Here is a 26,030-nt window from a genome sequence, read left to right as displayed (position 1 = left end):
TCTTAAAGCCTAGTCCGGGCGCGACGGCCTGAAGCACAGAAATGGTTCGGACCATATTTCCATTTCCCCCTCCCCGCAAGTGGTATCATCCGAGAAGAAGGCGGGGCGGGGCACGAGAGAGAGAGAGAAAGGGAAAGGAAGAGAGAGCGCTGCATGTGTTTAGCGTCGCCTAGCAACGGAGGAGGATGGAGCCGAGCGGCAGCCGGTGAGCGCTTAAGGGAGCGGGTTCAAGGCACTTGGGTTAGAGAGGGGGCAGGCACAGGGGTGCATTGTGATGAGGGGAAAGGGTGCCCCAGAAAAGGCTGCTGCCCTTCAGTGCATTGCATTAGTTAAGCCCTTTTAGTATCTCTCTTCTTGGGGAGGGACAGCCCCCCCCACACTTTCCCTTTTAAATAAAATAAAATGAGTTTCTGGTTGTAGATCTACATTGCTGTGCCCTCATTAACAGCACCCCCCCCAACCCGCCCCCCATTCAGCTACTAAAATCTAGGGCTGTGATCGTATATCAAGAAAGCTTGAATTCAAGGGAGAATGGGCATATATGTGAATGGGAATTTCTGTTAGTGGGTGAAGAAAAGGAGCCCCATAAGAAAGGCCATTGCTTCCCCCCCCCCGCCACTTCACTCCTTGTTTGCCCTACCCACCAGCTCCACCCTCCATTTCTCAATATTCCATCTCCCATCGCAAACAGTCAACAAATACCCCATTCCACTCAACTGACCAAAAGGCGCTTTGTTGGGACATCCCTGACGCTGATGCCCTTTACTTTTCTCCTCAGTCCCCCCATATTACCAGCTTCTAGGATCTCCCAGTGGAAGACAGGAGTGCCTGGTCCATGGGGTCACAAAGAGTCAGACATGACTAAACGACAACAACAAGGATCTCCCAAACCTCTACTCTGCCCCCCTCCCGCCAGCTGCAATCCTATGTGTGCTTACTTAGTCCCAGTGAATTTATTTGTGAGTTGCCATGCATTGGGGTGGACTGCATGGCCCTCATTTCCCCATGCCTGATATCCATTTCAAACATTACTTTGTGTAACTTGTCCTCCCACCTGGTCTTTGCTCAAGGAAGACCAAGAGCCTCTCCCTATGCACAAGCCCAGATACTTTCTAGTTGTTGTCATCAGCTTTGTAGTCCCCTTACTTCATATTTCCTCATACTTTGCATCTCAGCTCTCTTCCTAGGGTTTCAAGACCATTTTCACCACTGTCACTAAAAGCTCAGTTCCTCACAACTTCCAGCCTCTCAAACAACTGCATTTTGTAACTTTCTCTTCTCAAATGTTGGGCTATTGTTATCCTTATTTATTTCCATCAATTTATTGCAATCCAGAGCTCCCAGTTTCCCTTCCCTATTTTAGCACCACCTGCTCCTGTCAACCCAGAATCTCCATTCATCCACTTTATATTTAGACTGATTCAGCACACATGCATTATTAAAAGAAACATAGCTCTCACCTTTCATCTTGTTGTCTGTTCTAGTCAACCGAGCTGCACATTTGCATCTGAAACTTACTGCTAAAGTCATCATTAGAACTTGCAATAATAAGAAGCAAAGAATATTGTGGAAGCTGTATCACCTTCCACACAGAACTCTTTCTCCTCTTTAGATTGTCATTCACATTGATGATATTATTCATTTACCTCTTGACTCTTCAGGACTTTTGGACTGCAACCATTGCTATGGCTGTAATAGTGTGTGTGTGTGTGTGTGTGTGTGTGTGTGTGTGTGTTTAATTGTTTTTTAATGCCCGCCCCTTTTCTTATTTTTATCTGTAAGCTGCTTTGAGTCTTGTCAGTAAAAAAGGTAGAGTATAAACAACAAACAAACAACAACAATCCTATATAAACTTGTTTGGACTGAAGTCCCACTGAACTCAACTTCTGAGTAGGCATGCATAGGATTGCACAGTTAGACCTAGTACAGTATAAATCTGTAGCACTAAGATATCAAATTGGGTTTGCCAAAATGAAACAAAGGCAAATTACTACTGTTGTCATTCTGTATTGGTGCCCTGCCTTGCAAACTGGCCTGAATATAAAATTCACCAAAATCTAAACTGCTTTTTCAACATATGATTGTAATGTTATTAAAATAATTTATTTTCTCTAAATTTAAAATAAAGTGCTGAATCGCAGCATGGAGAAATTGCAGAAGATGAGAAAAAAGAGCTGCTTTCAAAAGATGAAGAGGTAATATAAATGCAAGGATTTTGATGTGCTGGAGAATTAAAGTTATATATAGAAAGTGAACCACAGCTTTAAAGACACAGTTTCACTTGAACTGCACACGTTTGAACTGAGGAACTCACTAGCACTGGTTTGAATTATTGCAATATGTATATTTGTATTAATTTACAAGGCCCTTAAGAACTTGAGTCCCGGGTGCCTTACACAGGCGCCGACTCCATGGGGCTTGAGGGGGCCCGAGCCCCCTCAAAAATTCGTTTGGGGGGGCTCCGCCCCCCCAATAATCTCCGGCGCCCCTCCAGCAGAGCGCCATCGCCGCCCCTCCCCCAGCCCAAAATGCACAGGGTCGGGCTGCCTGTGTGCCTCCTGCCCTCCCTCCCGAGCAAAAGCTCCACCCAATTTCCTTTGGAGCTGATTAATAGGCGCAGCACGCTCTCCCCTATTCTCTCACGAGGAGGCGGTGTCACTTTATTTGCATATTCATGAGCTTATTTATTATTCATGAGCTTTCCCGGGGGCCCCCAATATTTTTTATAAGTCCGCGTCCCTGGTGCCTTAAGGATCATTATATCCCAACCCATTAACTGAGGGTGGATTCCCTGTTTGTAGTGCCCCATGACTCAGATCCACGGCTCATGTCCACCAGGAGCCATGCATTCAGTATTAGAATCATAGAATCATAGAATCATAGAGTTGGAAGAGACCACAAGGGCCATCGAGTCCAACCCCCTGCCAAGCAGGAAACACCATCAGAGCACTCCTGACATATGGTTGTCAAGCCTCTGCTTAAAGACCTCCAAAGTAGGAGACTCCACCACACTCCTTGGCAGCAAATTCCACTGTCGAACAGCTCTTACTGTCAGGAAGTTCTTCCTAATGTTTAGGTGGAATCTTCTTTCTTGTAGTTTGGATCCATTGCTCCGTGTCTGCTTCTCTGGAGCAGCAGAAAACAACCTTTCTCCCTCCTCTATGTGACATCCTTTTATATATTTGAACATGGCTATCATATCACCCCTTAACCTCCTCTTCTCCAGGCTAAACATGCCCAGCTCCCTTAGCCGTTCCTCATAAGGCATCGTTTCCAGGCCTTTGACCATTTTGGTTGCCCTCCTCTGGACACGTTCCAGTTTGTCAGTGTCCTTCTTGAACTGTGGTGCCCAGAACTGGACACAGTACTCCAGGTGAGGTCTGACCAGAGCAGAATACAGTGGCACTATTACTTCCCTTGATCTAGATGCTATACTCCTATTGATGCATCCCAGAATTGCATTGGCTTTTTTAGCTGCCGCGTCACACTGTTGGCTCATGTCAAGTTTGTGGTCAACCAAGACTCCTAGATCCTTTTCACATGTACTGCTCTCAAGCCAGGTGTCCCCCATCTTGTATTTGTGCCTCTCATTTTTTTTGCCCAAGTGCAATACTTTACATTTCTCCCTGTTAAAATTCATCTTGTTTGTTTTGGCCCAGTTCTCTAATTTGTCAAGGTCGTTTTGAAGTGTGAGACTCTGTGGAACTTTATTATGTGTCAGACTCTGTGGAACTGTTTCCCAGCTGAGAGCAACAGGTACCCTCCCTGTTGAACTTTGGATGCTTGTCATAGACCTTTCTATTCCAGCAGGCATTTTAAGTATGTCATTTTATGCTTATTTGTGAATTTATGTTTTTTTACCTGTGGTTTTTGTTTGTTTTAAACACCATATTAAGTGGCTGAAGAGTTGTTTCATTGATTGTTCTGTAAATTGCTTTGTGACCATCAATGATGAAAAGTGGTCTATAAATATTGGAAATAAAAATAAATAAATAGAATGCTATTTTCCTCTATGTCTATGTTTCACACACTTACCCTTTTCTTTGTATTGAATAGACTGAGCAGCTGCAAGATACAAGTGGCCAAAATCAAGATGACGGGGTGACCCCAGATGTAGGTATTCATGATTCTTCAGTAGGAAAACAACCCAGTTAATTTAAATGGTTTGAGAAGAGCAAAGCTGCTTCCTTTTTCTGGTATTCAGTAGTCAAATTATTTTGATCCTTTTCTAGCACTATCAGTGCTTTGCTGTTGCTCTTACAGTAGCAGCTTACATGATGAGGTTGAGCAGCAGAGCTCGCCCACTGCCAGCAGCATCCTTGCAGCTTACCTGGATGGGGCAGGGTGGCTGTGAATTTGGGGCTGCACAGGTACAATGGTGGGAGCACTGGGTTGGCCCTGCTGACACCCCCATGTAGCCTTGACTTTGCTACCACCCTAACCTACCCCAGCCCCATCCAGGTAGGTAGCATCAGTGTTTGGAGGGCTGCTCCACCTCCCCCCACAGGTGGCTACTGCACTCTTGTCTCCAGTCCAGCAGATATAGTTCCAGTTTTCACTTTAAAAAAAAAAGAATCTAAATCTAAACCTTTGCTGAAAATAAACATTACACAGTCCTTGCCAAAGACCATGCTACAAATCAGTGAAGAAAAATACAGATCTAACTTGTTTTCTAACTGTCTTTAGACTTTGGATTCTCAAATTATCACACTCAAATCTAAAGGATGGTTCAGCATGTCCTTTAACATTTGGCTGAATCAAGACAAGTTTCTGTGCTTTCTAGAGGATGAAACGTGAAATATCTTCATATTATTTTCTAGTGTTCAGGTAGTGTTGATTCATTCTAATTTTTGCAGCCAGGAGAAAATAATCCCATGGAGGAAGGGGCAGAAGGTGCTTCTGGAGCAGTCATGGAGGAAGGGGCAGAAGGCGTTCCTGCAGTGGCTACAGAGGAAGGGATAGGAGGTGTTCTTGCGGCAATCACAGAAGAAGGGGCAGAAAGTGCTCCTGCAGTGGCTACAGAGGAAGGGGCAGAAGGTGCTCCTGCAGCAGCCACAGAGGAAGGGATAGGAGGTGTTCTTGCGGCAATCACAGAAGAAGGGGCAGAAAGTGCTCCTGCAGTGGCTACAGAGGAAGGGGCAGAAGGTGGTCCTGCAGCTGCTGCAAAGGAAGAGGCAAAAGCTGCTCCTATGGAAATCTTGGAAGAGATACTCTCAAGAGTGATGAGTGAGCCCGGCACACCAATGCCAGGTCTTCCTGAGAGTGGCACCCCCTCCTTTTTGCAGGTGAGTGTGACACTGAATGTGGCACAAAGGAGCTTTTTATTCCCTAGGCATGTTGGCCTCATTTGGATATAATGCTGCTAAACCACACTAGAGGAAGACAGGAGAGTTCTAAAGCCCTAGGCTCAAGCAGGCTTATTCCCATAGTCTTGTGTTATATCTGATTTAGACCATTCTGTTGTATATACAATGTCAGGTCTCTATCAAGAAGCAGTCCTGTTGAAAATGTAGTTGAGTCTAAATGAATAAAATGTGAGAAGGAGGAGCAGGTGGAAGTGGATAATTCTGGAGGGGAAGGGACTGATTAAATCCATGAGTCAATTTTTGCTATTATTTTGTCCAAGGCAGGGTTGATTTACCACAGCCAAATCCAGCTCAGCATTTCACAGGAAGTGACCTGTCAGCCCCCTCCAGCTTTATCTTACAATCCGAGTGCTGTAGCACTCAGCACTGAGATGGGGAAATAAAGCCCTCTGCCTACTGCTTAGAGAAGAAGATGTGTTTCCTCACCACCCATCTCAACACTAGGGGGAGATGGGTTTTTAGAGCCCCTCATCCTGACTTAGGGAAGAAAGGCTGAGTGCTCTATGTGTGTCTGTGTGTGATTGGGGGGGGGGCGGGGCGGGGAGAGATAGAAGGAATATGAGCTGTACTCTCCCAACGTTGCACTAGCAAGATGTTTTCAGTCTTTACTTTGCAATCACACGAGGTAGCTTTTTTAAAAAAAAATTAATGCAGACTCTCATAGGATGCCAACAAGCATCTGTGTCTATCTGCTATCCACCCCAGTTATAGTCTTTAAACTGCTTCCTAGGGTCGTTGTGAGGTAGCTTCATTCGTATTTTGCTACAGTGGACGCTTGAGTTGCGAACGTGATCCATGCGGGGGGCACGTTCGCAACCCGGGACCCACGCGTGGGTCACAATCTGGCACTTCTGTGTATGCGCAAAGTGCGATTTAGTGCTTCTGCGCATACACAAGCGCTGAAACCCGGAAGCAACCCGTTCCGGCACTTCTGGGTTCAGTGCAGTGCGCAACCCGAAATCACACAACCCAAAGTGTCTGTAACCCGAGGTATGACTGTATTACCAATTCAAGTCTTTCTAAGCATCAACACCCTTTTCGGCAGCTCCCTTCTAACAGTAGCCTTTATTTCAGGGAGGGTTTGACACATTCAGCCTGCCTTCCAGATTGCCCAGTGGGCAAGTGCTGTCTCCTGTATCTTCAGGGACCAGCAGCCTGAGATTGGATACGCCATTGGGACGCCGTGTGTTTTCAGGTATCAGTCGCCATCCTATTGATGAGGACTTTGCTTGCCACTGAAGCATGTTTTGAATCCAATTGGTGATGGAGAAACCTTGCATTTGAAATGTTTGGTGCCAATACTAAGTCGACTTCTGTATTTTCCACTGTGGTTTTCTGCCTGATTGTTATCATTATAGCACTGCCACAGTCATTTGAACATGCTGCGGATATCCAAAGGATCTGGATAATAGAAACAAGGATTTTAAACAGTGATTAATGGAGATGACATTAAATAGATTGGATGGAAGAGATTTTTGTAGAACCGAGATTGGATAATGGCAATAACAACACTGTTTATTTATAGTACTTGTATACCACTTCTCAGGCCACACCACTCTAAACAACTTACATAAAGTTATAGAAACAACAATCAATTTATAGGAAGTTAAATAGAATCAAAATAGGTTAGCAGAAGAGAAAGAGAACTATAAAATAGATAAAATAGCACAAAATGGCAGTAAATGGATGGAACTGGGGGAATATCCTTAATAATGTGCTGCTCAGTAGTATCAGGTGAGAGGTGTTGGTTTAGTTTAGTGGCTTTTTGTTGCAGTTCAGTTCAGTTTATACCCTGCTTTTCTATGAAGCACTGTGCCCCAAGAAGGTCACAGTAAACCTTCCATGTGATAAAGAAGTCTTTGCTACCTTGCATTTTCTGTTGCTGATGCTACTCATCTCTTCTCCACATATAGGTGCCTCTAAGACAGTCATCTTCCCTGAGTCTACTGAGGCTGTTTTTCAGCCTTTGTCTCTGCAACCCAGTATGCTTGGGCCCATGGAAGAGGAGGAAGCGTTGGATTTTGCTGAGGGTGATCTCGGTAGCGAAGAGGCAGAGGAAGAAGCTGAGCTTGTTGTGTTGGACCCAGAGCATGTAAGAAAAGACCAAAGCTTAAGAGAGCTGCCATGTCGGCAGCTGGAGGAAAACAGGAAGTCAGATAGTAAAAGATATTGATGAAATTTGTGATATTTAAATACAAAGCGGCTGACTCTTTTGAGCAGATCTTCTCACAAAAATATAAATCAGGGTTGCAAGTTATAACAATGTCCGTCTCCCCCCCCCCCAGTTCTAAGATTCCCCACACTTGCTCTCTCACCCTTGTTACTCCGAGTTTTTTCATGAATATATTCAATCCACCAGCCTCCCAATTTTCACACAAGATCCCTTACTCTCAATGACTTCCTTTCTCATTTGCGTTCTATAATTACAAATCCCCACCTTGACCCCAGTTTCCCCAGCTGTGCCTCTGCTTCCTCCCCTTTTGCCTTCCATTTCCCCCTCGCCTTCCTTGTTCACCGAACCATTCAGTCAGCAAACAAAATTACCGTAAAGCTTTTTGTTTCGGCATGATTCTCTTCCATTAATTCTATTGTTTTACATGAGATAAATGCCTGGGGCATTTATTGAATGCCGGTCTGTAGGTGTGTCCTAAGTGGAAAGTTGGAAAGGAGGGGTGGATGCCCAGCATGGACCTTTGGTAAAGCTATATGTGATCTTCTTCTCTTTAAAAGTTTATCATGAAATCAGGTTGTCCCCATATTTTGTACTGAAATTTACCCAAGATAGGCAGGGCAGAAATTGTAGCAGTCGTAGAAGACAAATGTTGACCCCTTGGGTGATATATTAACTTGCTCTTGCTTCTTTCTATAGCCCTTGATGAAAAGATTCCAAACTGCTCTCAAGAACTACCTGAATAAACAGATAGGAAAGCTGACTGAAGAGTTTCGGGAATTGGTACAGTATCTTTGCTTTGAATTTCTGTCTCTTCTTTTTTGTCCATTCACACTGGAGTGTGCATGGTCACTTTGTCCCTCCCCTGATTGCAGACAGCAGGCGTAAAGACTGCAAAGACTGAGAGGGAAGAACTCGGCGTGATCTTGTATGGGGTCCAGCAGCAGTTGGCCCAACTGCAGATGGTACTGGAGAAGAACCACAATCACCATTCCCAGATTGCCATGGCACGCCGGCAGTTAGAGGAAGAGTTGCAAGACCTCAGGGGCATGTATAAGAAGACATGCCAGGGCACTGAGAGCGAACGTAAAAAAGGTGACCTTCTTTGCTGCTATGTTGTCCCTCACCCTTTCCGTATTGTGAGATTAAACCTATCACATGCTTACTTTGTAAGCTTTAGCTCCAATATTCAGGGGCTACAAATATTCCAACAACCTAACTAGTTTTGCCTCCTTCTATCAGACTCCTGAATTATATATAGTATGACTGTTGGATCAACTGCATGTAGACATAGTTGGTGGTCAGTGAATTTTCTTCCATTGTGTTTATAGTTGCTCTATTCATCAGGCCAATGTAAAAAGTGATATTACGGAGGGTACTGCAAAGTCAGAAGCTGATACAGTGGTACCTCGGGTTATGTACTTAATTCGTTCCGGAGGTCCGTTCTTAACCTGAAACTGTTCTTAACCTGAGGTACCACTTTAGCTAATGGGGCCTCCCGCTGCTGCCGCACAATTTCTGTTCTTTTCCTGAAGCAAAGTTCTTAACCCGAGGTACTATTTCTGGGTTAGCAGAGTCTGTAACCTGAAGCGTCTGTAACCTGAAGCGTCTGTAACCCGAGGTATCACTGTTCTGGACATAAAATTCAGCATTCTGAGAATCCCAACTTCCATTTTCAGTTTTCATTCTAACTTTATGACTATTATTTATTTTTTTAAAACACATACGTACAACAGAAGCCAAAGAGCGATAAGCAGCACTTTTGGTGGACAAAGCAACCTTTTAAATGGGCCTTTTTAAATAGGAGTAATGGATTGCTCCAGATTGCCTCTTCTTCCACTGACTTATGTGGAATTTGCTGTCACCTACAACTATCAGATGAGTCGCTGAATACAAAGCTGGGGCTAAGGGTAGGCTTTATGTAATGCTCCTGGGTTCTTTTCTTCTGGCTAGAGAAGGAGACTAAAAGATGCAAAACAAGATTAATGATTTACTGAGGCCACAGTATTCCAGTTTTGGGGTGGAAGAAAACATTCCCTTGGTAGGAAATCTGGATATTTTTAGTATCATATACACATGCCTCTAGATTAGGAATCACTAACCTTCAGGGGGCCATAGGCACATCTGTAAATCAGAGAAACTGTCATGTGCATCCACCCACACTCTGCAACCAACCACCCACACTACAACCTGTTCTTATTTCAGGCCTAATTTCAGAAGTGAAAGGGACCCCGGTAGGTTTGCCCATGGGTGCTATATTGGCAACTCCTGCTCTAGAGATATGATCAAGTAGATCTCAGTTGGGCAGTCTGTGAGTTGCAGGCCTGACATCCTTTCACTTTAGAGAAAGCCATCTAGTTTACATGGTTTGTTGCTTTCCCCTTACTATACTCTTAACCACAGTTTTGGCACAGGCTATGGAAATATATATGTGTATTCCTTCCGGTTTTCTTAGTTTCAGCCATGCAGACAGAAATGGAAAGTCTCTCCCTGCGCCTGTTCTACATGCAGAACATGGACCAAGACGTTCGCGATGATATTGCTGTGATGAAGAGAACAGTGAAGAAGGCTGAAATGGAGAGGATGCGAGCAGAGGTGGAAAAGAAAAAACAGGTACCTAGCGGTTGATCCTCTCTAACTCCTATCCATGAATGTAATTTGCTTTATGTATCCTGCCAAAGCTGATCTCCTGTTGGCCCCTTTGTCTCCTCCCATCTGCCACAATGACCCCTTTCCTGGAACAGCTTTCCTTCCACTTGCATCTCCACATAAACAGGGTGATAAAGAAGCCTAGGCTGGTAGAGTGGGTTGCAGACTCCAACTGGGCGGTATCATTTTTGAACGCTCCCAGAAAGTTCCCAGCAAATAGGAAATTAGCAAATTGGGCCCATTTCTTTTTCCGAGAGTGCACAGAGAGAGCAGAGACAAAGCTGCTGCCGCTAATCTGGAATTGTCTGATTTCACAGGACCTTCACGTGGACCGCCTCGTGACGAGGGTTGATGAGCTGCAGGAGCAGATTGCTCTGTATGAAGCCCAACATATGGCTCAGGCTGAAGACACCAGAATTACGCGACAAGAAGTGGGAGAGGTAATGTTTTTCTGTGGCTAAGATATTTTCATGAAAGGGGAAGTTTCCAGCCAGTCTCCAAAAAGGACATGCACACATTGCATTGGTGAACTTAACCAGCCCACCTTTCAAACAAAATGTTTTATTAGATTAAACCTATTGTTTTATTTACCTTTTTTTGTTTTATGTAACTCTTTGCTCAAGACTACAGTCCTGTTGCAAGTCCCATTGAACTTATGGGAGATTACTCTTGAGGAGACACACATAGGACTGCACTGTTTAAACTCCTCAGGCAGAGCTAGTGATTCCCACATTGATCAAGTGCTACTGACTGACGGGGACAGAAGTGGGGCAAGGCAGCAGCAACGTCAAGGCAGCTTCAGGTTGGCAGCAGTGGCATCCTGCAGATAAATGCACACCTGCAGGATTGCCACCACCAACCTGAAGCACCTCCCTCACCCAAGAGGGTGCCTTTGCTTCTTTGCACACACACCCTGATGTAAATTACGTAAATTATATACCAATTATATACCAAGATTTTGACTGATTTAATGCATTTATACCCTACCTTTCCATTATCATGTTTAAACATTTATGTATCTATGTGGAAGTATTTGATACATAGACAGATACATTAACTCATAATACTCTGGAGCAAACTACAGGTTACAATCCATGTAAAGGAAGACCTTTTAGCCATTTTTAAAAGAATCGATCCACAGTTTTGGGCAAGTTAAGAACTCATCTCCTCAGCAACAATCATTCAGGAAAGATCAAATTCCTTGAGTTATGAATAAATCATTTGGTGTTCCCCGTGGGTTTTCTTTATTGTCCACAAAATGGACCTCTTTTATGTTTAGTGTTTTGAGATGGCATTGACCACTTTATTATGGCTTATTAAAATTGTGTTTGTTATCTTCTTCTGTCTATATTATGAAGATAACTCAGGGTATATACAGTGGTACCCCGCAAGACGAACGCCTCACGAGACAAAAAACTCGCAAAACGAAAGGTTTTTTCGTTTTCGAGTTGCCTCGCAAGACGAATTTCCCTATGGGCTTGCTTCGCAAAACGAAGCTTGCCCCGGGGACAGCGGGTCTTCTCTTTTGAAGCAAGGGGCGGCGGGGAGATCGCTTCTCCCCACCGCCCCTTGCTTCAAAAGAGGTCCGGGGGCAGCGGGACCTTCTGAAGGCGGGCGGGGGGCGAAAGTCTTTGTCCCCCCTGCCTGCCTTCCCAGGGGCTTTTAAATCGCCCCGGACAGCGGACAAGTCCTCCGCTGTCCCGGGGTTTTTTAAAATGCTGGGGGTGGGAAGAAAAGCCTTCAGAAGAGGTCCGGGGACAGACGGTTTCCCTAGGAACGCATTAATTGATTTTCAATGCATTCCTATGGGAAACCGTGCATCGCAAGACGAAAAAACCGCAAGACGAAGAGACTTGCGGAACGAATTAATTTCGTCTTGCGAGGCACCACTGTAAACTGCATGATTAAAAGAACAGTTTTGGGAGGATATAATTTTGAGTGGAAGAATTACAGGGCAGGAGATTGGAGGCACTTAGCCTTTCCCCTACAGGTTGTGTGTAATGTGTCATTTGCCTCTCAGTCTCCTCCAGATAGCACTAGTCAGCACTGCAATTTGGGGTTCCATAGACCTTTTTAAGTCCCCCAAACTTTTCACACAAGTTTCCAATTTCCAACTCGTTTTTTGTACGCTCAGTTTTCAGTTCAGCTTCTTCTGACATGAAGAAAAAAAGAACCAAGGAGATGAGAGTTAAGGGTCAGAATTTATAACATTGGTATTGGGCTGTGTACAAAAGGAGGAGGTGGTGATTAGCAGAAATAGGATTTGATTCCCATTTGTCTGCACAATGTTGTAGTATTTCACCACAGTGTCTTTGCAGGCAAGTATAGAAATACAAGCTATTCACCTGGAGAAAAAGCAGCTTCTGCATCAATGGACTGTCAGTTTGACTGCAATGAAGCGCCGTGATGAGGCCTATGCTGCCATGCAGGAAGCTCTAAGGTAACCGCAGTGAAGAAGCAGAGATTCTTTGGGTGGATAGTATTTCTAAAACAACAACAACACTTGGCTATTGTTGCCTTTGGGTTAGATGGAGATCACCATAATTCCCAATGGCACTCAGAACTTACCTAGAATGGCAACTATTCCAAAAGGAAATGTTCATTCTTGCTTTATCTCTTTGCTCAAATGTGTGCCAGTCACTAAAAACTGTGAACGTATTTCCCTGGTCTGTAAACAGATATCCACGTTTTGCCTCTCCATCTGATCTTCTTGGAGATCTGTTGACAAGAGAGTTGTTGGCAGCTGTCTGCTTTCCTCTTAATCTCTGCCTAAGGGGGGAAAGAGAATTTGTTTATCCTCCTGTTCCTACCTTAACATTTTATGTTTGGATCCAGCTCTATCTTGAAACTTCATGCATCTAGGCTGGGCAGTTAGTTACTTGGTTCCTTTCTTTATCTAAGATCTGGACCTTGCCAAAGCTGAAAAATTATCCAGCTTCTCTAACATGCTAAGAGAAGCACAGTGTGAGACATTGGTTTCTCACAGATACATTAAGTGGGAGCCAATGGCATGCTTCATACGTTTACTGCAATTTGCAACTTTTGTATCTAAATGGCTTTGGAGTTTGTAGTTTTTGAGGATTTGTGACATTTTTGCAGCTGATTTCCACATGGTGATTATTATTAGTGATAATAGCACTGACTTTTTGGGGTGGGTGGGAGGAGGAATCACATTTCCTAGCAATAATGCACTGCAGTTTGCTACTGATGGGTTAGGAAAACCTTCTGAATGAGGGGCAGCCAATAGGGTACCCTCCAGATGTTAGAATCATAGGATGGTTGGAAGGGACCAGGAGGATCATTGGAGGAATCTTTTTGCCCAACGTAGGGCTCAAACCCACACCACCATGCTCTTGTTGGATTACTTTTGTCTGTATTTCCAACAACATAGAAAGTAACACCTGCCTTTTTTATCTTGAAATCATCTGGAAAGGTCCATCCTCGAAAGTAAGGAAGACAGGTGACCACTGAGATTGAATGAGCCATTGCAATCCTCTCTTATTTCTCTCACAGTTCATTTGGCAGCAGGCACTGATGTCACTGTTTACCCTTGGATATTTCTTTTTCTGCTCCTGCAGAGATTCCAGGCACAAGCTGAAGTCTCTAGAGATTGAGATTGAAGTTTACAAGAAGTCCATCATCAAGGAGGAGGAAAGGAATGAGCTGCTGGCTGCTATCTTGAACCGGTCAGAGAACGATGCCAACACAAGCAGGAAGCTGATAGCCCAGAGCGTGGCCAAACAGGATGCCATGAAAGTGGAATTTGGGACCTACACCCGTACCCTTCAAGAAACAGAGCAAGCCCTCAATCGGGCCAACGTGGTGAGATCATGGGGCCAGGCATTGCTACCTGATTTACTCTAGTAAGTCACAAAAACCTATGCTCTGTTCACAATCGTGTGTGTGTGTGTTTAACATTCCCATATCTTTCTTTTCCAGGATCGAGCTGCTCGCACAAATGAATTGGTTCTCATTCGCCGAGAGCTAGAGAAAGGTTCACAAAACAAGCAAGAACTGGAGAACGAGATTGTGGGCAAGCTGCAAGATCAGCTGATGTCCAACAAAGCAGCGAAATACTTTTTGCAGCTGGGCATCAAGCTGCAGAACAGATTGATGGCTTTGGTATGTACAGCACTGAAGGTTGCATGGAGAGCACAGGATTTCCTCCCCCTTTTTTATATTCGCAATGTTTTCAAACGATGCCTGCTGTGTGTTTGAACCATCAGACCACAAGGACCCAGCGTTACAAGGAAATGGTGCCAAACGTCAAGCACACCTCTTTCCTTTCTTAATGAAGGATGGAGATGTGCAGATTTTCCGTGATTACGCTTTTAAAAATATTACGCATAAAGCGCACTTATAGGCGTAATAAGTGTTTATTATGCAGTGAAAACTCTCCCACCTGCAATTCACCTCCAACTGATGGCATGTTTATCTGATGTTCAAGGCAATCTAACTAATGAGGCTGTAGATAAAGGATGACTCATGCAAAGAAAACACAACTGGAATAACATTGCTGCCTTCTTGTGTGACAGTTCTTGCACAACCTAGTTATGGAGGCAGATATAAACTGTGTAAGAATTTATTCCTCTTAAGAACTGGTCTGGGCCCAGTAACCAAGAATCATTGGCAAATGATGCAAAGCTGGACTTGGAGATTCATGAACAGCCTGTATTGGGAATGTGTCAGGAACTTTAGCTCAGTATGATACTGTTTCTTTAGCATAAACATCCCCTAGTTTAGCTCTCACATTTCTTACAGTTAAAACCCACCAGAAGCTATAATACAAGTAAATGGGTGTGTGGTGGAGAGAGGAGAAGGCATGATGTTTGAATCTAATCTTTTTGGTTCTTGCATTATGAGTTGTGTTGCCATAGCCTGTTTTTCTAGCTTATTCCATCTGTGCATTTTTAACTAACGCTAATTGCTAAATCTTCCATTTTAAAAAAGCCACACCCAGTATTCTGATCATGGCAGAGAGATACACACCTCAGTAGTTTCTATGCAATGAAAGAAACTTTGCAAATGCTGCAGTTTCTGTTAGGACCTGATGAAGCTTTAAGAAACTGTGTGCATGTTAGTTGCTGGAGTTGTTTATGAGGAGAGCATTTGAGATGCTAGTCCATAGTTCCCACAACCTACCTCCCAACTGCTAGTGGCTGCTACCTCTACAATGTCCGTCTTTGACAGCCCTGGGTAGAGAAGACCACAGGTTGGGTCCAGCTGCAGTTAGGGCCTGGTGGAATACTGAAAACCTGGTGCAGTAGTAAATAGTAGTAAGTAATACACATTTCAATGAAAAAATACCTGCATGGATTGATCCATCTTTTGTCATTTACTCTTGGCAATAGTGGTTAATTTGTGAAATAAATTATTAGGCTTTGGAAAATTCACAAGCTTTCCTTGAGTTTCTATTAAATGGCAATAGAAGTTTCAAGCCTTTTCCTAAGATATAAAATGTTATCCTCTAACTTCTACCATCAAAGCATTTCAGTTGTACTTTATTCACATTTGCCTGAACTTTTAATACTGATTAGGTATGGCTAGGAATTGTAACTGTTTTGGCCAACTGTCTTTCCTTCTATTTTATGTACACTTGATTAATAATTTTGCTTGTTAGCTGTTGCTGGAGATTTTTTATTAGTGTAGCCTCCTTCATATTTGAAAGTCACTGGTGTGCTTCTGTAGAAAAAACAACAATAGCGTATGTTTTATAAGGAAGTAAAATATTGGCTATTGCAGTGCATCAAGAAAAAAGGTCTAGCACACACTCCCCAAACAATTGAGAAGACATCAGTGAGAGTAGTAGACAGGGCTATACCCAGCACTATGCATGAGCAGAATGGGATCCTACTTGTACAGTGGGGCTTTATCTCCCTCTCCTCCCTGCTGAAGTCCCTTGCATCCTCAACATTTGCTCCAGAATACTGGAGGACCTTTTGGAGGGATGTGGAGATTTGCAGCAGGAAGGAGAGGAAGGTAAAATCCCATTGTGCTAGTGGAAATCCACCTGTGCCCTGTTGGGAGTCTGCTCAGTGAAGGGTGCTGTTTGTGCAAGCACCTGAGCTCGTTTGACAACTGATGGTCATGAGACTCACAGGCAGATTCATGCTAAGCAGCAGACCAGCACTGAAATCTATCATCCTTTAGCCAACTTACTCTAGAACTAGACTTTCTATGTCAGTATCAGAGGCTTGCTGATAATATTGAATCAATTTCCCCTTCCTTTTCTGCCCTTGCTTACCTATAGGATATGGTGATTGCTAATGCAGAAAACGACATGGCCCAAACTGCACTGGATCTAACAAACACCCAATGCAAGCTGAATATGCTTGAAAAGAAACTCTCTGAAGTGGACAAGGAAATGGACTATTTGAACGAACAAATCAACCATAGTGAGATTGAAATTGCGAAGCGAATCCTCCTGATTGGGCGCAAACAGGGGCTCATCAACCTGTACAACAAGAAATTGGAAATGATCTTATCTCAGCTGGGGGTATGTGCCTTGTGACTTTCACAGTTTGAAATCTGAGCCTCCTCACGGGAATATGACATCTCATTTCTGGCATTAGGTTTCAAAAATATTGGCTGCCATTCACTCCAAGATTTATTAGGCTGTTATGTCTTCAGCCACTCTTTGTGCTGCACCACAGGCCACTCTTTAAAGTAGCAGGGATTGTAAAAGCGGTTTGGGGATTAGTGAGGACTTCCAAAGGGGAAATGGTATGAGAATAAAACTCCGGCGCATAAGGGGACCTGTTATATCCTTAAACTAAGCCAACATTTCTAATAAGAAAAACCCAGAGGAGCTACTTCATCGTTAATAGTGTAATAGCATAAAACATATGGTATGTGATCTTTTATCAGTCTTGTCTGCTGATCAGAACGTGCAAAAGTTTCCAGTGCCCCCTCTCACAGTGATAATGAGAGGCTGAATCTAAACCATACATTGCTCTGAAGTGAGAAAGGTATTAGCTCTGCACATCCAGTAATTCTAGATCGACTGCATGCAGCTGGTGAGCTAGCTTGCTGTACTCATGCCACAGGAAAACCAGTTTTTCTCCACGGTGCCATGGGATTCTTTAGCTCAGTACAAAGAGCCTCTTTATAAGCACTTGTGATGCTTGAGGAGATATGGTGCCTTTTATGTATTTTCTGTACGTCTCTGTACCGCAACATGGACTGCAGTTGAGAAATTTCACAATCTTTTCCCCAATCTGTGGCATGGTGGACTGCTGCTCTAGATATGCAAATCCAAAGGTCTGCTCAAAGATCAGAGCTAGTTATGCAAAATCTCTGGATTCTGATCTTTGTCATTTCAAAATACGATACAATAATCTTTATTGTCCCATACAGAACAACGAAATTGAAAAATCTACATAAAACATTCAAAACCCAACAAGCCTGCTATCCCAGCTCCCCCAACCTGGTTAGCCCCCTAAAAACTCTGATACCCCATTTTTAAATACAATATACTCCCATAATGTTATTATTAATATTACAATAATAATTTATAATATCCAAACTTTCTTCCAAGGACCTCAAGACAGTGCACATGGAGTGTGCCCCGACCCCAATAATTTTATCCTCACAACAGCCCTAGGAAGTAGACTAGGCTGAGATGTAATGAATGGTCTATGGTCACCCAGCATGTTTTGTGGCTGAGTGGGAATTTGAATCCAGGTCTTTCCTGTCCTAGTCTACCACTTTAATCATAGGTGTCATTGTGCTATTACTTTGTGTTTTGTATATAGGGTCTCAAGGCACAGAACGTGGGTAATGAAAAATTTAGAATGAGAAATTGCTTAAGTGGGTAAAACACCTGGTCATCTAAGGTCCCACCATCCTTGTTGTTATGCATGTCTTGTTATTTTTCATGGCCTAGAAGTGAGCAATGTGGGTTAGTGAATTGCCCCTCTATTAAACACCAACATTAATAATGAGGTAGTGATGGCATGTAGATAATCCTGCACAAGTTCCTTGCATTGTTAAGGCCCCTTTTTCATGTGACATTAACCACAAGATATTTAGCGGGCTGATCAGAAAACTATGTAAGTGGAATTATGGAGCACTGCATAAAAATGTTTTCCTTTCCCCCCTGTTTTTCCTAGTTCTTCTCAGATTGCTGAGAATGTTTGTTTTCATTGATCAGACAGCATTAACTTATTCCTCTGGATGGGATGAAGGAGGCATCCACCAATTGTTGTGTGAAGCTACCTCTCTGTCCGCCTGAGAGAGGCAAGGAACCTCTTAGCCAGCTCTTACAGTTATCTATCTCCCACCTGCTGGTCACTCCTCAGTTTAGTTCCTCCCTTACCCCAACCAAGATCTTCCTTAGTATTTGTTTGTTCTGTTTTGCTGTTCCTTGTGCCCCTATAGCACCTATGTTTGCATTAAGCATTTCAGTTCAGAGTAAAACATGAGAAACCTCTGCACATGTGGGACTCTGGATGTTGCTCACTCTCTGCTGAAAAGTTTGAAAGCAGAGACAGCATCAAACAGTGTATGTATCCACGGACGTGGGTGGCACTGTGGTCTAAACCACTGAGCCTCTTGGGCTTGCTGATCAGAAAGTCGGCAGTTCATATCCCCGCAACGGGGTGAGCTCCCCATTGCTCCGTCCCAACTTCAGCCAACCTAGCAGTTCAAAAGCATATCAGTGCAAGTAGATAAATAGGTACCACTGCGGAGGGAAGGTAAACGGCGTTTCCGTGCGCTCTGGCTTCCATCACTGTGTCCTGTTGCGCCAGAAGTGGTTTAGTCATGCTGTCCACAGGACCCAAAAAGCTTTCTGCAGACAAACGCCGGCTTGCTCGACCTGAAAAGCGAGATGAGCACCACACCCCATATTTGCCTTTGACTGGACTTAACCGTCCAGGGGTCCTTTACTTTTTATCTTACCTATATTCCTATTTTTATTTCAGTACTGTGCTCCTCATATCTATTTTGCTCCCAAGTAATTGATGTTTGGCATGCAAAAATGATTGAACGTCGCAACTGGAGTAAATAAAATAAATTTGACTTGGGGCTAATGAGAATAATTCATTCGGCTACCAGAATTTGATATTTTCAGCACAGATTCAGCACTCCCAGATGCCGTTCACAACTCATTATTTGAGCTGATACAGTGTCAGAAAAAGATTCTGTGCACTTAGAAGCATTAGCCGCCAAGTCATATGTTTCCAACATTGCTGTGATATGTATAAGCAGCTGAAGTGGCATGTTAGCCCTGCGAAAGCAACGTGCCGTAACACCCCTCACCCCAACATTCATGTGATCCTGATTCCAGGGACAAGAGTTAGGGCCGCTGGAAATTGAAATCAAGAAGCTCTCCAAACAGATTGAGGACAATGATATGGAGGTGGTGAAGCTACAGAAACGCTGGCTGAACAGCCAGAGGGAATTAGTGAAGCTTACTGAGGTGCGAGAACAGCAGCTGGCATCCTTGGATATGTTAAAGAAAGAAATCACAATTAAGGAGCAAAAGAAAGTTCGCATAGAGAGTAAGTGCAGGTCCTCCTCTTAAGGAGTTGCTAATAAGATCTTTCCCCACAGCTTTGACTGGATGGTTTTGAAGTCTGTTTAAAGATGGTCTGTTTAAAGTGGGATAATTCTGTTTGTGATTGCTAATCAGTGATTGCCAAAGGCAGAACTAATGGGGGGAAGGTAGAGAGACACTCACTCTCTTTCAGCGGCATCAGTGAAGACCTTTTCAAGCACCTGCAAATGTGAGATAGTCATTTAGGTGACTGGCTAGCTACCCTGGGGTCTCATAGCATTTGGTAATTGCATTCTTTTCCAGGAAGGTCACATGTGTTGCTTGAGTTACCGTATTTTTCTCTCTATAATACGCACTTTTTCCCTCCTAAAAAGTAAGGGGAAATGTGTGTGCGTCTTATGGAGCGAATGCCGGCTGTGCAGCTATCCCAGAAGCCAGAACAGCAAGAGGGATCACTGCTTTCGCTGCGCAGCGATCCCTCTTGCTGTTCTGACTTCGCTTCGCTGGAGAGGCACTGCGCAGAGAGGGAGAGAATATTTTTTTTCTTGTTCTCCCCCTCTAAAACTAGGTGCGTCTTATGGTTGGGTGCGTCTTATAGAGCTATCTAAGTATTTTTTACTTAGATCGCCTTGAGTGATTTGTTGTCAAGCTCTCACAAAACTGCTGCTGCCAAATCTCAAAAAAAAAAAGAAGTTCTTCACAGCAATCTGTAATCAATCCCATGAAATCAGAAGATTCCTCTGAATGCAGAATTGTGTGTTTGTGCCCATCAGGTTTGAATTTCCTTTCTGAGAGAATTTAAGATTCTCAGATGGCAGACATTCACAGGGGACTTCTTAAAGGACATTTTGCCCTTACAACACTATTACCAACCTTCCAGCTACCAAGAAAGGGACTTGTAACGTTATAGACTCTCATGTTCCTGCTGGCCATAGTAAACAAGCAGTTCACTGGCCATAGTGAACAAGACATATAAATATAAAGGGATATAAAGGTGCCGATAAAATCACAGTGCAGCACAGATTTAGCAACATCAACAGGTTTCTATATTTGGGCAGCAATATTTATGGCATATTTCATAAAGTTTATGCACACACATGTTCTCCATGGCATTTTCACCAGTGGACTATAATTACACATCCCATATTTTAGAGCATTGTTATCTCTCCACTGTTCCCCTGCAGATGAAATCCAGCAGGAGAAAAATGAGATGAAGGACACTGAGCGTCACATGAAGAACATGACTAACGACTTGGTGAAACTGCATCTATTGATCAATAAGAACAGCGAGAATTCTGAAGGGTTGCAACAAGGCAATACTATCATGGAGAATGAGTTTGTGCGTGCTCTCAAGGTATTGCCTGTCTTCTCGATGCCTTTCCTCATACATTGTCTGAGATGCTCTTGCTCTGTTTTGCTGAACCTATAGAAAGGGGCAACTCTGGAGAAGGAGTCTGAATGCCTTTTGTGGGAGTGGTGGTATGGTAAATTGTACAGTGTACCTAAGAATTAAATTGGGGGAAAGGGGGCTCAAATGCACATTTAGTCAGGGACTTATTTGCCTGGCACACAAAAAAATAGAGCTATCCTTTTTATTGGCCCAGTTTATTCCCAAGTGGATAAAAGGCATAAACAATGTCTCTCTGGCTCTAGGTAGCAGAGAGAGAATCAATTGAGATGCAAGAGAAGCTGGACCGACTTCAAGAAGAGAAAGAGAGGCTCCTCAACAGCCTACTCGAGGCAGAGTGAGTCCTGTGGTATAATATGGAACTGGAACGCTTATGCAGTACAGCTGGTAAAATATACATGCTTCCTTATGGTTGCATTTCCTCTCTTTTGGAAGGACCAGTCACAGAATAGCCACAAGTACCGTAAATCAGATTTCCTTTTCTCACAGCCTCAGAGCTGAACAGACAGCAGCTTTCATGCCTGGAATAATTGGTTTGTTCACCACAATTGCTACTGTGCTGTCCAGGGTCTTCTAGATGATTTCTTTTTTAAAGCAACAATTCTACTCTTCTCAGTATTTTTGTGAGATCCACATATCCAACTGTAGCACTTACGTTGTGAGTTCACGTTACACAGACAATAGTAATTTAGTTGCCTGGAAAATGCAATCTCTCCTACCAACATCTCTCTGCACCCAACTTACCCCAAAAGCATGCCTGTTGTGATAGTGAGTTTTGTACGGTGTGCAGTTTGCTTGAGGCTCCAGGCTCCTCTTGGCTAGTGAGATCAGTAGTATAACTCTGTGACCTTTTTGTAACTAATATATATTACCTTGGAAACAGATACAGATCAGAGCCAAAATAACTGCTTTAGTGCTCTGTATAAAACCTTTCCATCCCCCTCACCTTTTCTCCTTTTAGATGTCAGATGATGCAATGGGAGAAGAAAATACAGCTGGCCAAAGAGATGCGTGCAGCAGTGGATTCAGAGACCGGGCAGGGTGAGATCCAAGCCATGAAGTCAGAGATCCACAGGATGCAGGTGACATAGAAAGGTTTGGGTAGAAAAATCTGCTCATCACCTAGCCTGGCAAAAGCATCAGAAACCTCAGCAGGTGGAAGCCTAGTCTAAGGCACTAAGGCAGAGAGTATTTCAGCCTAAACAACTTTACCTCCTGCCTACACAGTAGACTTCTGGTGATCCTTTCCTGTTCTGCTGATGTATCTATTATGATGGAAGACAATGTAGGAAGGAAAGTTGCACATATAATATATATGTGGGGGCCTGGTGACTTTTTGTGCCAGACAGATCCAAAACTTGTAACGAGGATAACCAGTTTCTGGCAGGAGAAACACAGATCCTGCAGTTGGGATAATTGATAAGCAGATCAATGGGGTTTTCTTTCAGGTGTGTTTAATGAATTTCATTCTAGCTGCCAACCTTGCCTTCTTCTAAGGACTGGCAGGAAACAGATAGCCCTTGGATAACAGAGGCACTGCGATCCACTGCATTTCATATTGGAGTGTTGTTCCCTAGCTCCTATCTCATGGCATTCTGCAGCCAATAGCTGAGATTCTTTGAAAACTGTAACCATTCTAAAGCCTTTTGCCGAATGCACAAATCAACACTGTACTCCAGTTCCTCGGACTTTGGGGGAAATTCTGTGCTTTAAGTGTATGGTGTGTATGCAACCTACATCGTACAAACCTTAGGACTGTTGATGCTCATGCGTTCGCTGTGCCCTGTCTGATAGCTAAAATGCAAGGCATAGAAGAGTGGCATCTGCCTCATGTGTGACTTTGAGGTGTATCCAGTAGCTTTGCCTCTCTCTCTCCTGCATTGTAGGTAAGGTACCAGCAGCTGATGAAGCAACAGGAGAAGCTCATGCGAGATATGGAGGCAGCGGTTGCCCGCCGAGAGTCCATTGTGATTCGTGGAGAGGCGCAGAAGAAAATGAGTAGCAAAGTGTTCACCAAGGGTGATTTCCATTACAAGAAGCTGGAGCTAAAGAAAAAGATCAAAGAGACCCAGAAGGTCAGGAAATAAAGACAGATGGCAATAGCTCAGTAAGGCTATGTAGAAGGGATATTCTAATCACTTTTTATTTATTTTTTGCTTTATAGGCTACCACGAAACTGCTCAAAAGTATATTAAAAAATTGGACTCTTATCTGACCAGCTCATTTTTGTACAGTGTGTCTCCAAAATAGCAAAAAGAGCTGGTGCAGTTTCCACCTTATCCCGGGTCCTTTTCCTAGTTATTTAGTGTTCTACTTTCAGACTTCCTAGCATAGAAGTTAGTGTCTTATTAAAGAGGTCCCAGCCTTCTAATGTCCCTTGGACATTAGACAAACATCTCAAAACATCCCTCTGCATGACTGCTACCATGGCCTGCCATTGCTCTAGTGGGCCCCTGAACATAATATGAGATAATGTTGGGCTCCTGTTCGTGAGGAATTAGGCTTAGGTAGGAACAGCAACTCTACAAAGAAGCAGCCAGGATCTTCCCAAATCCAAAAGACTTGAGATGTAGCATCTTCAGCCCACTTGCAAAGGATAGCAGCACTAGCTAGTCTTACCTGATCACATTCTCCCATCTCTGCCCACGTTAAAAGCTGCAGCTCTTCATTAAAAAACAGTAGGAAGATAGTATTATATAGCTTAATAATAGTCTCAGCTGTAGACTCTAACATATACTGAATCTCACAGATTGCTTTATTGAAACAACCAAATCCCTAAGTTATTCTGTATTATTAGTTGCCCTGGCAGCAAACTAAATACTGTCTTATATCAGCACTTCAAATGTTGTATAAACTTTGCCTTGTTCCTGCCTTTCATGAATAATTAACCTTATGAAATGAAATGCTAGACAGAACAGGAAACGTCAATTCTTACTAAGTTGATATAAAGAGAGCAGAATAGAAAATAGCAAGACCCTCAAGTTTGCCTGCCCTACAAGTGCAGAATCTCGGAACAAAATCTAATTTAACAACCTTCCTGGTCCACAGCAGGCAGTTTGAAATATACATTTATTCCACACTAGGATCTCCTAGCAAGGGTTGCTTTCCTGTAATCAGCTGGAAGTTGAACTGAAACACCACACAGTATAATACTGTATTATCCACCAGTGCCCATGACAAATATCTTTCTTTAGTGTATACTCAGATGTAAGTCCTGTTCAGCAAAAACAAACAAACAAACCCCTCCTGCAGCTTTAATTAGAAACTCCCCCTTGTGCTTCTGCCTTCTGATTGCTTCCTGTTCAGTATGGCAGCAGCATTACCGATGAGTAGCTTCTAAACCCTTAATCAGCTCTTAATCAGTTCCAGGATGCATCATCTTTCTTCTCAATAAAAGCTGAGTGAACAGAGGATGGCAAAACAACTAGTATGAAAGCGACCAGAGACTGCTAAATGCCTTCCTGAAGTTGCCAGCTCCAAGCCCAAAAAGGACCTATCTAGAAAGAAAATATTAGAGCCTTTTATTCTGCAGTTCAAATAACCTTTTCAAGATATGGTTTAAAATGCAATGAACTAGAACAGCAACACAATTGGACAGCTCCCATGAGGAGACTGTCAATAGAAGGTCCCCCAGATTCCTGCTGGCCAGATGGCAGTTAGGAACACCTGCGTCTTCATTGCTTTTGTATGCTAAGGGAAGGAAGAGCTTGAAATATGAGACATTTCCTCCATTCCATGTTTATGTGCGCCATTACCTATTAAGCATGGCATGAGATTTTACCCTGCTGCAAGACGTATGGATTCTCATCAGCTATCCTGTCTGCACCCATGTATCAAAGCTTCTTGTAACAGTGTACATGCATTTTCCTACGTTAGAATAGCCACCATTTAATAAAAATGTAATGCATGATGCTACCCCAAGATAGTCTCTTACAAGACTATCTGGCATGTGGGTTGGCACTGAAAGGCATAGAGTGTTTCCCCCTCTGCTTCTTTCCCTTTAGAATGCTGAGGAGTGCAACAAAACCATCTTTGAACTTGAGAATTCCCAGGTGAGCCTCGCTACTTCACTTCAGGAGAAGCAGAACAACATCTCCCTCTTGAACACGGAATTTAATAAGCTTGAGACAGAGGTGGATCATCTGCAGGAGAAGAAACGGCAGGTGAGCAGAACAGGGCTTCTCTGTAGCACATTTTCCAGCTTCTTCTGGAAAGTTTGCTGACCCCTGACTTATAGTGTACAAAGTGCATTTTCTTTTACTCTTACAACAACCTATGGGTTAGCTTAGGCTAACACACACTCTAAGTCCATCTTTGAGCTACATGACTGGCCAGGGATTTGAAGCAGGGCTTATTGCATTTAAACCCAACATTCTGTCCACCAAAATACATTAGCCCTGTGCATGTATAATAATGCAAGCATTCACTTTTGGAACTCCCTTGCAGTGCCCACCATGTTGTTTCAGTGTCCCCTGCACTTGGGGACCTTGTCTATTAAAGACTAGGTCTCTGATCGTCAGAAGGAACAGATCTTCCCAACCTCAAGCACCCATTCACTGTTGCCTTGCCTGTAGACTTTTGTTTCTTATAAGGTATTTGATGTTGCTTTTCTTAGAACCTTGCAGATATTGTGGCCAACCAGGGGCGCCTGAAGCACCTGCGGTCAGTGAAGGAAGGACGCTACCACCCAGTTTGCCGCGCTGAGTTAATGGTCCGCATCGAAAGGCAGAAGCTGGAGGAGCGACTTCACAGCGTTCACATCATCCTCCATCAAATCGGGCAGGAGCATCCTCAGCACAAGCCGGCATTGAAGTTGCTCATCCAAAGCCTAAACCATAGGCTGGGTACCCCAACAGTATAGTAGCAGGGGGCGGGGAAACGAAGACTGAAACTTTTACATATTGGATATTTCACAAATAAAAATGTTTTTGAGAATGA

At 43.5% G+C, this 26,030-nt stretch overlaps 1 protein-coding gene across 2 annotated transcripts; it reads left to right on the top strand.

The window, feature by feature from the left end:
• Positions 1-7: 7 nt before the first annotated feature.
• CCDC40 (coiled-coil domain 40 molecular ruler complex subunit) lies at positions 8-26,030 on the top strand. Of its 2 annotated transcripts, XM_082212066.1 has the most exons (22): positions 8-205; positions 2,129-2,195; positions 4,057-4,113; positions 4,857-4,965; positions 5,038-5,285; positions 6,441-6,561; positions 7,280-7,458; positions 8,236-8,319; positions 8,412-8,631; positions 9,992-10,149; positions 10,503-10,625; positions 12,504-12,625; positions 13,764-14,007; positions 14,125-14,307; positions 16,436-16,681; positions 19,475-19,688; positions 20,869-21,038; positions 21,338-21,429; positions 22,054-22,174; positions 22,979-23,167; positions 25,097-25,255; positions 25,708-26,030. In XM_082212066.1, exons 1-22 carry the CDS (start codon positions 186-188, stop codon positions 25,951-25,953), a joined length of 3,372 nt encoding a protein of 1,123 aa, XP_082068192.1. In that variant the 5' UTR covers positions 8-185; the 3' UTR covers positions 25,954-26,030. The 2 variants fall into 2 exon arrangements, with proteins under 2 accessions (XP_082068192.1, XP_082068191.1); XM_082212065.1 differs by having other exon boundaries at positions 4,857-5,285.

Source organism: Podarcis vaucheri, assembly GCF_965113315.1.
Source record: "Podarcis vaucheri genome assembly, chromosome: 2".
In the NCBI taxonomy this organism is placed as follows: domain Eukaryota; kingdom Metazoa; phylum Chordata; class Lepidosauria; order Squamata; family Lacertidae; genus Podarcis; species Podarcis vaucheri.
The sequence above is the reverse complement of the archived record's forward strand: the minus strand, read 5'-3'. Positions and strand labels throughout refer to the sequence as shown.

Coding starts and splice junctions, on each gene's coding strand:
- CCDC40 (XM_082212065.1), top strand. CDS start 186: ATGGAGCCGAGCGGCAGCCG. Junction 14,008..14,124: donor CCCTCAATCGGGCCAACGTG/GTGAGATCATGG, acceptor TTTCTTTTCCAG/GATCGAGCTGCTCGCACAAA. Junction 21,430..22,053: donor AACAGCCTACTCGAGGCAGA/GTGAGTCCTGTG, acceptor TTCTCCTTTTAG/ATGTCAGATGATGCAATGGG.